The 13562-nt window shown below is 42.3% G+C and overlaps 1 protein-coding gene across 1 annotated transcript; it reads right to left on the minus strand.

The window, feature by feature from the left end:
• Positions 1 to 4588: 4588 nt before the first annotated feature.
• Positions 4589 to 13562, minus strand: LOC131917501 (schlafen family member 13-like). Its single transcript, XM_059271346.1, has 4 exons — positions 12506 to 13562; positions 8465 to 8617; positions 6031 to 6754; positions 4589 to 5859 (listed from the first exon to the last, which is right to left on the minus strand). Exons 1-4 carry the CDS (start codon positions 13560 to 13562, stop codon positions 5064 to 5066), a joined length of 2730 nt encoding a protein of 909 aa, XP_059127329.1. The 3' UTR covers positions 4589 to 5063.

A 13562-nucleotide genomic window follows, 5' to 3' on the forward strand; every position in this document is an offset into this window, starting at 1 on the left:
CAGTGGCATAGCAATGTGCTCAAGGTTATAAAACTCTTGGATCATGTGTGCTTCATTCAGAATCAGCCAATTTGTATACAAATGTAGACATTACCTGTCACAGGATTAATCTCAGCTCAAGCTTAGAGACAATACCACAAGGTTGAGAGCCCTCTACAGAAGATAGAATATATTAGAACATAACTGTCTGACAATCAAGGGGTAGAATGGATCACAGCAGACCATCTCATGATCATATCTAATATAGTTTTAGGGAAGTGGTGCTGCCAATACTGTCACCTTGGGTCTAGTGGTCTTGGAGAGCCAATACCCCGGACAGAGCTGGTCCTATGACATGGCTAGCCAAGACTCTTGTCCTGGGCTCTTTGGAGTTCTCGGGTTGCTGAACTGATTGTCAGAAAAGTTAATTGTACTTCCTGTGTGACTGATCTTGATTATGAAGGAGAAACTGATTCACTTCTACATAGACCAAAAGGAACTGTAGCATCAGGCGTAGTGGCCTTAATCCCAGCACTCCAGAGAGAGAAATAGGCAGATCTCTGTGAGTTCCAGGCCAGCCAGAGCTATGTAGAGAGACCTTGCGTGATGGTTTAAGTAAGAATGGCCTCTATTGCTCTCATATGTTTAAATGCTTTGTCCCAATTAGCGGAACTGTTTGGAAAGGATTAGGTGTGGCCTTGTGGGAGAAGGTGTGGCTTTGTTGGAGGAGGTGTGCTCCTAGATGTGGGCTTTGAAGTTTCAGTAGCACCCAGGCCCAATCTCTCTCTGTCTGTTGCCTGCTGATCAGGATGTGAAGGTCTTAGCTACTGCTCCAGTGCTATGCCTTTTGGTTCCTGCTGTGATGATCATGAACTAACCCTCTAAAACTATAAGCAAGCCCCAATTAAATGCTTCCATTTTGCTGGGCAGTGGTAGTGCATGCCTTTAATCTTAGCGTTTGAGAGGCAGAGGCAGGTGGATCTCCATGAGTTCAAGAGCAGCCTGGTCTACAAAGCAAGTTCCAGGACAATCAGGGCTACACAGCGAAACACTGTCTTGAAAAAAACAAAACAAAACAACAAAACAGAAAATATCATTTATAATTTAACCATTGAAATTGGATTCTTATGTCTTTCACAAGTTTGCATGTGCATATATGTAATATACAAGGTACTCTTGTCTTTTAAAATAGAATATTCTCATATTACTTTGTCAACCTTTTCTTACTTTGTACCCTATCAGAAGCTCACATTTTTACACATCAGTAAAGAAGTTTTATTAAATAAAACCCAGAGACTTGTAGACTGGTTCCAAATATAATGAACAGTAAGGTACAAACAAGAGCTATGTCTAAAACCACCAACAGCAACAGATTCAATGTAGGAAGATGAGCAAATGTGTATCATGAAAATGCTGATAAAAAGAAAGCTGTATCACCAAGTGTCTTAGTTTGGGTTTTTATTGCTGTGAAGAAACACCATGACCATGGCAACTCTTTTTTTTTTTTTTTTTTTTTTGGTATTTTTTCTAGACAGGGTTTCTCTGTGTAGTTTTGGTGCCTGTCCTGGATCTCGCTCTATAGACCAGGCTGGCCTTGAACTCACAGAGAAGCCTCTGGCTCTGCCTCCCGAGTGCTGGGATTAAAGGCATGCATCACCGCCACCCAGCGACCATGGCAACTCTTATAAGGAAGACATTTAATTTGGGTGACTTGCTTATAGTTTCAGGTTCAATCCATTATCATCATTATGAGGAGCATGGTGGCGTGTAGGCAGATGGGGTGCTGGAAGAATAGCTGAGAGTCCCTCATCTTGTAGACAACAAGAAGTCGATTGGGACCCTGGGTGGTATCCTGTGCATAGAAAACCTCAAAGCCCGCCCCCACAGTGACACACTTCCTCCAACAAGGCCATACCCACTCTAACAAAACCACACCTCCCAATATTGCCACTTGTGGTGATATTGTGTTCCCCAATATATTGTGAACACTAATAAACGTATCTGGGGTCAGAGAACAGAACAGCCGCTAGATAAACAAACATCGAGGCCAGAAAAGGGGTGGCACACACACCTTTAATCCTAGCATTCCAAAGGCAGAGATCCATCTGGATCTCTGTGAGTTCAAAGCCACACTGGAAACAGCCAGGCATGGCGACACGTGCCTTTAATCCCAGGAAGTGATGGCAGGAAGCAGAAAGGTATATAAGGCATGAGGACCAGGAACTAGAGCCTGGTTAAGCTTTTAGGCTTCTGAGCAACAGTTCAGCTGAGATCCATTCGGATGAGGACACAGAGGCTTCCAGTTTGAGGAAACAGGATCAGCTGAGAAGTTGGCGAGGTGAGGTTAGCTGTGGCCTGTTCTGCTTCTCTGATCTTCCAGTGTTCACCCCAATAACTGGCACCGGGTTGGTTTTTATTAATAAGACCTTTTAAGATTCAAGTTCTTTGGGATTATGATTAAGATTTTTTGGGATTATGGGGGACAATTACATTCAAACTACCACACTATGATATAGCAGATAAAGCAGAAATCAAGGCAAGCTACGTGAACGAGGGGTAAGGGGGGTTTTGAGTAGCCTTCCAAAGCATCACTACACCTTTGTTTCAGATTCTTCTTATCTCTTCTATTTTATCCACTCCCCTAAGCATCTCTCTACTGCTCAAAGGCCAGCTGTGTGAATCCTCTCTAACCCCTGCAGAGTCGCAATTGACCTCTCTCTAGAAGTTTCTTCAGATTTTTCCTCCTCTGCTGGTTCTTCCTCCTCCTCTGGCTCTCCCTTGTTTTCTGGGTTTCCTCTCATTGAGGGCAGAGTTTCATCTTGTGTGATCCCCCCCTTCCTTCTTTGCTTCTTCCTGCCTCTTTGTCTTTGAATGGAATTATTTCAAGTACTGATCTGGTCAGTTTATTATTTTTTTAAATCCTTTTTAAAAAAACCTGGAGTGGTATAAAGAACAGACCTGCAGGCACACTGTAGAGTTCAAGTGCAGTGTATCCTTCCACTGGCCTCTTAACTGGGCTGCCTGCAAGGCTGCAGGAAAGCTGGTGCTTAGATGGAAACAAGGACCAGACTATCCACTACCACTTAATAGTATTATGTTTTTATTCTATGTGCTTTTCACATCATGTATCTGGATTGCATTCATTCCCTGGCCCTTCGCACCTGACCTCCACTCATGTACCCCAGACCCTCAAAACAAAATGGAAGAGAAAAAAAAAAAAAGGAAGAAAACAAATGAGAAAAAATTTTAAAAATGGAAGGAATTAAAAATCTCATCATGGAAGCTGTAGTGTGACCCAACAAGTCACACTGTGAACCCCTTTGTCCATACATGTCTGCTTGCAAGTGTTCATTGCAAAGAGTCATTGGTCTGGAGCCCCTGGTCTCCACTACACATTTGATGCAGGGCCTCCACTAGGACTCTTCCTGGACGTCCCGATGCCACCCTGTGTTGTGGAGATCCTGCAGCTTTGTTTCTGTGTTCCAGCAGATCATAGATGGGGTGGATGTTGGAGCAGGCCATGTCATAACCCTGGTTCTGGGCCTGGGCAGCTGCAGGATGGTAATGTCCATCTGTCCAACAGATGGGTAATGGGGACAGCTCTCCCATAGTCGCAATTTCAGGGCTGGTTCACCTACACCTGCACTAACAGTGTTGGCTCTATTGTGCTGCCCTGGAGGTGTAGGGCCTGCTCTCCCGAGTGTTACAGCTGGTGGGGGTCAGGGATGGCTCTCCCACTCTTATGACTACAGGGCCAGCTCTCTCACCTGCCTCCAGTGTTGATGGGCGCAGGGTAGAGGGGAGGTGGAAGGGCATCTCTCCCCATCCCATGCCACTATGTGGCTGATGAGGAGTGGGGCTAGGTCTCCCACACTCATGTCCTCAGCATGAGTGTGATCACTTTTGCTATGTTGCCCCAACAAAGTGCAGGGCCTGCTTTCCAAGTGTGTTGCTGCTGGTCAAGAAGTCAGCTCCCTCACCATCTCAGCCCACTCCCTTCCTCTCTTATCTCTTCAGATATGCCTCTGTCCACAGGACTCGAACTCGCTCTCTCTCTCTCCTCCCCCCACCCAAATAAGACACCATACTGTACCTCTGCTCACTCTAATAGTGGCCTGCTGGCTGGTGCTGCAAGGTACTGGTGGGCCTGTGTTTCTCTTCGGAGCCTAGGGTGTTTTTAGTCCTTATCTTTATACTTATAAATAAATACATTTAATTTTCATAAATGTATTTAACAATTTAAAATAGGAGTCTATTTTAAAACTCAGATATGACTTACTATATTGTATTGTTTTTATCTATAGTTTCAATCCTTGTGGTTTCTGTGGTGGTATTGTGTTCCCCAAAATATTATGTATCCTAATAAATTTATCTGGGGTCAGAGAACAGACAGCCACTAGATACAAAGGCTAGAAAATGGTGGCACTCACACCTTTAATCCTAGCACTCCAGAGGTAGAAATCCCTCTGGATCTCTGTGAGTTCAAGGCCACATTGGAAACGCCAGGCATGGTGACACACGCCTTTAATCCCAGGGAGTGGTGGTAGAAAGCAGAAAGGTATATAAGGTATGAGGAGCAGAAACTAGAAGCATTTGGCTGGTTAAGCATTTGGCTGGTTAAGCATTTGGCTGATTAACTTTCAGGCTTCTAGAAGCAGTGAAGCTGAGAGCCATTCGGACATGAGGACACAGAAGCTTCCAGTCTGAGGAAAGAAGACAAGCTGAGGATCCGGCGAGGTGAGCTAGCTGTGGCCGGTTCTGTCTCTCTGATCTTCCAGTGTTCACCCCAATACCTGGCTCAGGTTTGATTTTTATTAATAAGAACTTTTAAGATTCCTGCTACAGGCTTCAGTATTTTCACAGCACGTGTCATGTGCACATTGCTTTGCCACTCTTTTCTTCAACTTAGTTTTCAGCCTGAGATGCACAGCGAGTTTCAGTGTCCACCGGTAATCTTTTTGTCAGCATTTTCTGAAACTGCGGGACAGAGCTTTGTCCTATCTTTATCTTTCTTCTTGTATGGAAGGGCCTAGATGAGGTTTTGTTTTCCTATCGCCAGTGAATGAACCTAGGCCTCAAGCATCCTATTCAAGAGACTGAGCCTCATCCACAGGGGGAGGATGATTAGGAAAGCTCAGAATATACAGATGTTTCCTTGCTCTGGAAGCCAAGCAGAGCAAAAGGTTGTGGGAAATGCCCCACTCAATTGAATGGGGATCAATACCAAACACAATGGTTCTTTCCAGGCCCGAGAATCGACGGATGCTGTCAAATGTGACATCATCTATCTGAGACACTCTCTTCTTCCTCATTTCTCTCAGGAACTCACCTTTATGTATATTCTTTTGCTCCTCTGTGCTGAAAAGCACAGCGATATCTTGGGGAGAATAGCCATTCCTCAGGAAAAAATTGCACTTATCTGCTACATAGATCACCATCTCTTCCAAGCTTAATTGTATGAGCTCCAAGCTGCCTGATACACCTTGAGCCCAGGTAAATTCATTGAGCATCTCCAGGGACTTGGGAGGGATCCTGGGTGGAGGGTTATCTCTGATTTCCTGTAACTTCTTTTGTAGGAACTCAGCAATTTGGTCTGCATTGCGTACCACTTTTGTGAGCTCTTCCTTTGGATCCTGGCATGAGAAACTTGGGAGGCCACTCTGTTGCATGTGGCTGGTCTGAAAATAGTCCAGGAAGATCCAGAGAATTCTGGTAGAATTTTTCTCTCTCTGAATGATGAATCTTGCCTTATTATACCAGTCCCCATTTTCAGTGCGGAAATTCTGAGCTTCATCAACAATGATGTGTTGGATTCTGTCTGTCTCAAATCCATTTTTCATGAAAGTTTTTCGGGTCACTGCTCGGCAAATATTTTTTGCCCTGTAACAGTAAAAAGGACATTAGGTGTTTCTCTAACTGCATCACATACCCAGCAACAGACCACTGCAGTCACAGGTCATTGTACTGTCTAATTCCCAAGAATCAGGGTAACTTAAGAGAAAAATTCAAACCCAGATTGATAACACACAGACATAAGATCCAAACACTTACCCGATAAAGTCCCTCAAATGCTGATTTTCACAGATGTAGAGAATTCTATCTGTTTCACAGTGGAATGTGTTTCTGATCTTTTCCATGATCTTCATGGCCATGATTGTCTTCCCTGTCCCCGGCAAGCCATGCACAAACAGTTTCTTGGCTTTGCGGAGATTTTTTGAGAATATCTCGTACTGTTGGGCTGTGAGAAGATTCAAAATTTCACAGCCAAGCTGGTCACTCAAGAAAGACCTGAAGTTGAGCAAGACAATCACAAGGGCCTGCAGCAAGGCTTCCATTTCCTGGGTGTTGGCAAGCTTATAGGAGCACGGGTAATCTAAAGGAGAGGCTGACAACTCACTGGTCTCTACATTGCTCTTGGAACTCAGGCAGAGAACTTTGGTCATGACACACACCCGTCCAGTGTAGCCACCAGTGTTCACTAGCTTCTGCTTGAGAGTAAAGGCAGTGTGGGTACAGTAGTCCTGTCCCCCCTCATCCTGATCCTCAAGAATGGTGTAGAGGGTTGGGGAGCTATTCTCTGCAATCAGCAGAGCATCACAGATGACTCCCTGCTTCTCTTCCAGGTCCAGGTCCACAGCCCAGCTTCTAGAGACAATCAGCAAACCACAGGGGACAGAACTCATTTCCTGGCTTATTAAGTTCTTCAATCTCTCATGCTGTGAGCACAGCTCCCCCCAGAGGGATTCAGGAGTATATGTCAAACGTCCTGGTGACACTGGACATGGAAAGAATAGATAAGATTTCAAATAAGTGTTTGTATTGTTTTGTATGATTTACATACTATGTCTAAAATGGAGAATTAAGTAGATGGTCTACACAAAAGAAACTCAATGGTGTTTTTTGGAGGTTTTTTTTTTTTTTTTTTTTTGCTCACATGCTTGGTCTAGGTATACTTCTTACCTTATAGGTCTTTTGCTTATTTATTATGGTTTACAATTTTGCATTATTATGGTGTGTGTGTGTGTGTGTGTGTGTGTGTGTGTGTGTGTGCTCTGTATGTATGTGTTTCTTGTTTTTTTTTTAAATTTTTTTCTGTTTGTTTTGTTTTAGTTGCCCATTTGTTGTGTAATGAGAGAGAGAGAGAGAGAGAGAGAGAGAGAGAGAGAGAGAGAGAGAGGAAAAGGATGTGGATTTGAGTGGGTGGGGAGGTGTCAAAGATTTGGGAGGAGCAGGGGAGGGGAAACTGTAATCAGAATATATTGTATGAAAAAATCTGTTTTTAATAAAAATTAAAATTATAATACATTTTAAAAATAAAAAAGGGAACTAAGCTCTTCTGTGTAGTACAATTTAAGAGAAATTCGATCTCTATACATCCCCTTTGACTCATGTCCCACCAAGCTGATGGAATGATGTGACCCTCCCATTATTTTACAGAAAAGACTGTTCCAAGCAAAATGGAATTTATTGACCCTAAAAAAGTGCAAGAAAATCTGTGCAGTTATTTTTACATCAGATTCCTTTGTGGAAGGTTAAAAAAAATCTGATAAACTAAAAAGTAAAAAAGAGTTCAGGTAAATTAACTTTGAAAATGGATCTATGATGCTGGGTGTTGGTGGCACACGCTTTAATCCCAGCACTCGGGAGGCAGACTCTGGCAGATCTCTGTGAGTTCAAGGCCAGCCTGGTCTACAGAGCAAGATCCAGGACAGGCATTAAAGCTACACAGAGACCTTGTCTCAAAAACCCAAAAAAGAAAAAATAAATAAATAAAAAAGAAAATGGATCTATGGCTATCCTAATACATTAATTATCTGGGACTTCATATATACACAGGATGTCTCTGTATTGTACTCAATTAATAGATGTCACAAATATTCAGAGTGTGAAGTTAAAGAGGCCATTTCCTTCCTTCAGAAACCCTGATCTTTCCTAAGTAGGAATTCCTAGACATAGCTAAAAGTTGACATAATCTATCATCTTAAATTATTATTTTGAACCAAGCCCAGACCCTAGTGACTCATTCTCATCACCTTCTTTGAAGACAAATTACTCACGGTTCCTGTGTGCCCTCCTATTCTGCCATGTGAATGCTTGTGTTCTTTCCTTTGTCCCTAAAAGCTGACTAAAAAGGTCAACTATATCATTGTGCTTCCAGTGTAAGGCTTTTGCTATGGCTGTACTGGTTCAGTGAGTTCCGAACCCAGTGTCTGAACCCTTGAGAAGTTGACTCAAATGCACGTGCTCAAGCCCTGGGAATGGTATGTTTAAATTCCTGGTGTGGGCCTTTTACTGCTGCATATTTATCAGATTTTGCAGTTACCCTGGTAGATGATTTCAACAGTATCCATATCTCATTTCCAAGAGGTTTGTAGCACTGTTACATCATAAACTTGGTGTTGCATAAGGCAATCTCATTGATTTCTTTTTTAGCCAAGATATTAAACGGTCCCTTTGTCCAAATGGAAAAACTAGCTGTTCATACCTGCAAATAAACGCTTTTGGAGATCGACTTTATCCTCCAGTCCTTTCTTAGAATACACTGGTCTGCAGCGTGGAGGGCTGTTGGAGAGACTCAGCTGAGACTCAAAGTCTTCACACAAGTTACGGAGGGAAGATGACTGATTGGCAGCTGCCTCTGTGTGACACAGTGAATGAAAACAGAATAACAAAGCATAGGCTCTATTCCAAAGGGGAAAACTTGGAAGAACACCAGAAATCATACAGAAGGGAAGTTGAAGCTTGATCCAGAAGTTAATATAAGCAGCCCTGGTGAAGAGACTGGAAGTCCCATCCATATGACAAAATCAGAATCCTAGCAAGCGTAAGGCCCTGGGTTCAATCCTCAGCTGCCCCCCCCCAAAAAAAAAAGAAAAGAAAAAAATCAGAATCCTCAAAAGCTTCAAATCCAATAGAAGGTTCTGGAGAGGCAGTGACTCCTCTGACATCACGGGTAAGCAGTGGAGAGGAGGTCCACCATGTCACTTCACTGGGTGCCAACTGGATAGAGGACCCACTGGTTAGTACTGAGCTACCCTGGGGCCCTGATAGCAAGAAACAATCTCAAATCATGGATCCTGGTGTCAGCCTGCCACAGTTCATGGTCAGGAGACAGCTGTGAAAGGTAAGCATGGGGCAAGGAAGGACTGAGCACTGACATGCCAAGGTAGTAGGAGGCTGGACTCAGAGAGTGAAACTTGGGGTGGAGAGATGGGTCATAGGTCAAGAGCACTAGCTGGGAGGCAGAGGCATGCAGATCTACGTGAGTTCGAGGCCAGACTGGATATAGAGCAGATTGCAGGACAGCCAGAGTTATTCAGAGGAATCCAGTCTTGAAAAACCAAAAAAGAAAAGAAAAGGAATAATAATCTCTAGTTTCCCATGACACCAAAATTAAATAAATTTATAAACCAATAGCAAGAGAAACTACAGAAGTTTAAAAACACATGGAGATTAAATAACAAAAGACCAGCATGTCATTGATGAAATCAGGAACGTAAAACATTCACATAACCAAATGAAAATGGAAGCAGCAGTTATAGGAACCTTTGGAATGTATCAAAGGCACATCCAATAGTGGAGTTTATAGCTATGAGCGATTACATGGAAAAATCAGATCCATCTCAAGTAAGTAGCATCATGGAATTTCAACTCAGAGAAACAATTCACCAAACAAGAACAACCGAAACCAAAAATTAGTGTATAGAAAAAAATAATAATCATCAGGGTAGAAATTAATGAAGTAGGAATGAAAAGAATAATCAAAAGAATGAGTAAAACAGACCTTTTAAAAAATAGATAAGATTGATAAACCCTTAGCCAAACCAACTAAAGAAAGAGATGACATAACATTACAACAGGTATCAGTAAAATCCAGAGGATCATTAGGGAACACTTTGAAAACCTATATTATAAAAAGGTGAAAAATCTAGGGTTTAGGATCAAAGGAGAAATCCTTGGACATGTATCACCCAAACTAAATCAAGATTGCTCAAGTGGCAGCAGCCTAAATGCAGCTAAATCCCTTTTCAATTCAATGCAGCTTCTCACATTTGCAGGAAGATTGTGTTGTCTCTTTGCAAAGAACTGAGACAGAAATACAGCCTCCCATCTGTGCATACCCAACAGGAAGATGAAGAGAATCCTAGCAAAGAAAAGCCCAGATCTGGATGGATTCATGTGGACTTCTAATAGACTGTCACTGAAGAATTAACAGCAATGTTCCTCAAACTATTCTGTGAAATAGAAGGGAAGAAACACTATTAATTCACCCCATAAAGCCATATTGTTTTGGTATCACAACCAAAAAAAGATAAAATAAAAAAATTAGCTGCTCGATTTCCATGATAAACTTATAAAGAACCTGCAAACCAAACTTAACCCAACACTGAAAAGATCACCTCCCACGATCAAGTAGGCTGCATTCCAGAGAAGCAAGGGTGGCTTAACATAGGCAAATTAATAAATGCAACGTGTCACATAAATAGAATCCGGGAAAAATATCACAGATCACCTCACTAGATGCAGAAAATGAGTGTGTTAGAATTTTACATCTTTCCATAATAAAAGCCCTGAAGAAACCAGGCACAGAAAGAACAGACGTCAACATGATAAAGGCTGCATATGACAAACCTAAGCCTAGCATTATACTAGGTAAGAAAAAACTAAAAGAACTGTCTCTAAAATCAAGGTTCACTCTTATTCAAGGCAAGTGTACAAATAGAAATCAATTGTCCCATTTGCAGATGATGTGACTCTAAATGTAAAGACTTTAAAGACTCTACTACTGAGCTCTTATACTTGATAACTTTCCACAGAGTAGCAGGATATAAAAATCAATACACAAACCCAGCAGCTCTTCTATATACCAATAACAAACTTGCTGAGAAACAGATCTGGAAGATCTCCTTAATGACTGCTTTAAAAAAAAAAATCACTGAGAACATACCTAACAAAGGAGGCAAGAGGCCTCTACAATGAAAACTTTCAACCCTGAGGCAGAAACCAGAAGAAAAAGCCCCCTATGAAAATGGCTGTCACTAAAGTCAGGCCAATGAGTCCATACAAACCCTGTCAAATTCCAGTGATGTTTTTCACAGAACTAAGAAAAACATCCTGACGTTCATATAGAAGAACAAGAGACTGATTAGCCAAAGAAGACTTAGCAAAAAGATAAATTAAGTCCAACCAAAATACACCACATCTCTTGTGGGTTCCTGACTCCCAGAGTTGGTAACATGCTAAACTTTGTTACCAGGTGATCATTATTATGAGGTTCCAGCATCTTATAGTGTTGGATTTTCAATAATAAGTGTATAAATAAGAAATCCATTTTTATGGTACCGGTGAAATGGCTCAGTGAGTAAAGGTGTTGTGGTGGTTTGAAAGAAAATGGCCCCCAAAGGGAGTGGCACTATTGAGAAGTGTGGCCTTGTTGGAGGAAGTGTGCTAGTGTGAAGGTGTGGGAGCCCATTTTCAGGTTTCTTAGTGGCTTTAGCCAGCAGGTCTGCATAGAGAGGATGATTGGACCACGAGCCTGTATGCAGGTGCCTGAGATGGTCTGCACTTGGCTGTGCCTGGGGGAGGTCTTTTTCTCCTCCCCTTGGCATTCCTTTAAATACCCTAGGGCAGAGACAGTCTAACCCTGATAGAATAGGTTCCAGGCCCTCTCGAGACTATCCTTTATTTTCTATCTTTATCTCCACCCTCTATAATCCTTCTGTCTAATATTTGCTGCTACTCTCACTCAAGACCACTATGGGGAAATGTGGGGGTGGTGGGTAGCCCCCCCACATGGAGACTGACTTTGAGGTCTCATATGTGCTCAAGATACTCCCCAGTCTCTCAGATCACTTCCTGTTGCCTGCAAGATGTAGTACTCTCATCTACTTCTCCAGCAACCATCTGTCTGCATGTTGCCATGTCCCACCATGACAATAATGTTCTGAACCTCTGAAACTGTAAGCAAGCCACCCCAGTTAAGTATTTTCCTTTATAAGAGGCGGTGTGGTCATAGTGTCTCTTCACAGCAGTAGAAACCATGACTAAGACAGGCACCTGCCTCCATGCCTGATGACCTGAGTTCGAACTCTGGCACCCACTTGGTGGAAGAAGTGACTCATGTCCATCTCTGACCTCCATGTGTGAACCATGGCATATGCACACCGGTGCCACAAAAGAAATCCATTTCCAACTTTTAAAAAAGATTTATTTATTTGTTATATACAGTGTTCTGCCTGCATGTAAACCTGCATGACAGAAGAGGAAACCAGATCTCATTACAAATGGTTGTGAGCCACCATGTGGTTGCTGGGAATTGAACTCAGGACCTCTGGAAGAGCAGCCAGTGCTCTCAACTGCTGAGCCATGTCTCAAGTCCTACAGATTTCTTGTATCCAAAAAGCATCAAGATCCAGAGAAAGCCAACTTCAGTAGGTGAAAGAACTCAGACTTTCAGAGTGTGAGGGATACAGAGGAACTCAAAAGAGTTGGAAAGGACAGAGAAGGAAGAACTCTCCCCTCTTACCTGGACCAGCATCCATCATTATGTCTACCCACTCCTTAGTAGTCAGGTTGTAGATACCTTTCTCCTTGTCTACCATCCATGAAGTTGGATCTTCTGAGAACACAGCACAGCAGAAAGCCTCCACTTTGATCACACAGAGATAACCATGCAAATTCCCCTCGTGAAACACATCTATGACTTTAGTCTGGGGAGACACCTTTCCTTCAGATGAACAAAAATGGAAAACTGGCAACTTGGATATTGCTTCATTTGCCACTCTTTCCAAAGAGTCACGGTCAACATTGTCTTTTGGGCATCCCAGGACCCTCTTACTCTTATCATGCACTCCAATGAAAAGGTAGCCCCCAAGGGTATTTGCAAATGCAGAGACATACTCTGGAATTATATTTTTTATATAGTTTTGGATTTTTTTGGTAGAGAATTGTTTAAATTCTATATAAGTGGATTCAGGAAAAGGCAAGATTTGACCATATTCAAGTTTCTCACACTGGAAAATTTCAGAAGCAGATTTTAATTCAGGGTTGTTCTGATGCATAGTTTTGGATTTTTTAGCAGGTGGAGTTCCTTCATCAATCAGACTACATTTGACACTCTTCTTGTCCTTTAGAAAAGTGAATGCATCTATAAAATTCATTTCAATCACGGAAGTTACAGATCTACGGTACAAGGAAGAATTTTGGCTGCAAATACGAGGCTTAGCAGAACCACCTCTAGGCCCGCAGGTCCAAGATTTAACAAAAATGTAAAAATAGTTCCCTCGTTGTTGGGTCTCAAAGAAAGTCTGCAAATCAGAAGACTTGATAAGCTCTCTCAATGACTGTTCCAAATCGAGTCCCATCTCCACAGGATGATCACTGTTGTTGGCCATTTGTATCTCAATCACTCCTCCTCCAGAGTTTAACAGAGCACAGGCAGCTTTTGTAATTTTTGTGTTCTCCAGCTTTCTCTTCATCGAGTCCATTTTATTTCGGTTTTCTTCCCCAAGAGTCACTTCTTTTACACAGATGACCAAGTCTGGGTGAGACTTTATCACCTCTAAGCAGAGATTTGTTTCCAT

Source organism: Peromyscus eremicus, chromosome 8a (genome assembly GCF_949786415.1).
Source record: "Peromyscus eremicus chromosome 8a, PerEre_H2_v1, whole genome shotgun sequence".
Classification (NCBI taxonomy): domain Eukaryota; kingdom Metazoa; phylum Chordata; class Mammalia; order Rodentia; family Cricetidae; genus Peromyscus; species Peromyscus eremicus.

Coding starts and splice junctions, on each gene's coding strand:
- LOC131917501 (XM_059271346.1), bottom strand. CDS start 13,562: ATGGAAACAAATCTCTGCTTAGAGGTGATAAAGTCTCACCCAGACTTG. Junction 8,618..12,505: donor AATGATGGATGCTGGTCCAG/GTAAGAGGGGAG, acceptor TGTGTCACACAG/AGGCAGCTGCCAATCAGTCA. Junction 5,860..6,030: donor CATTTGAGGGACTTTATCGG/GTAAGTGTTTGG, acceptor TTACTGTTACAG/GGCAAAAAATATTTGCCGAG.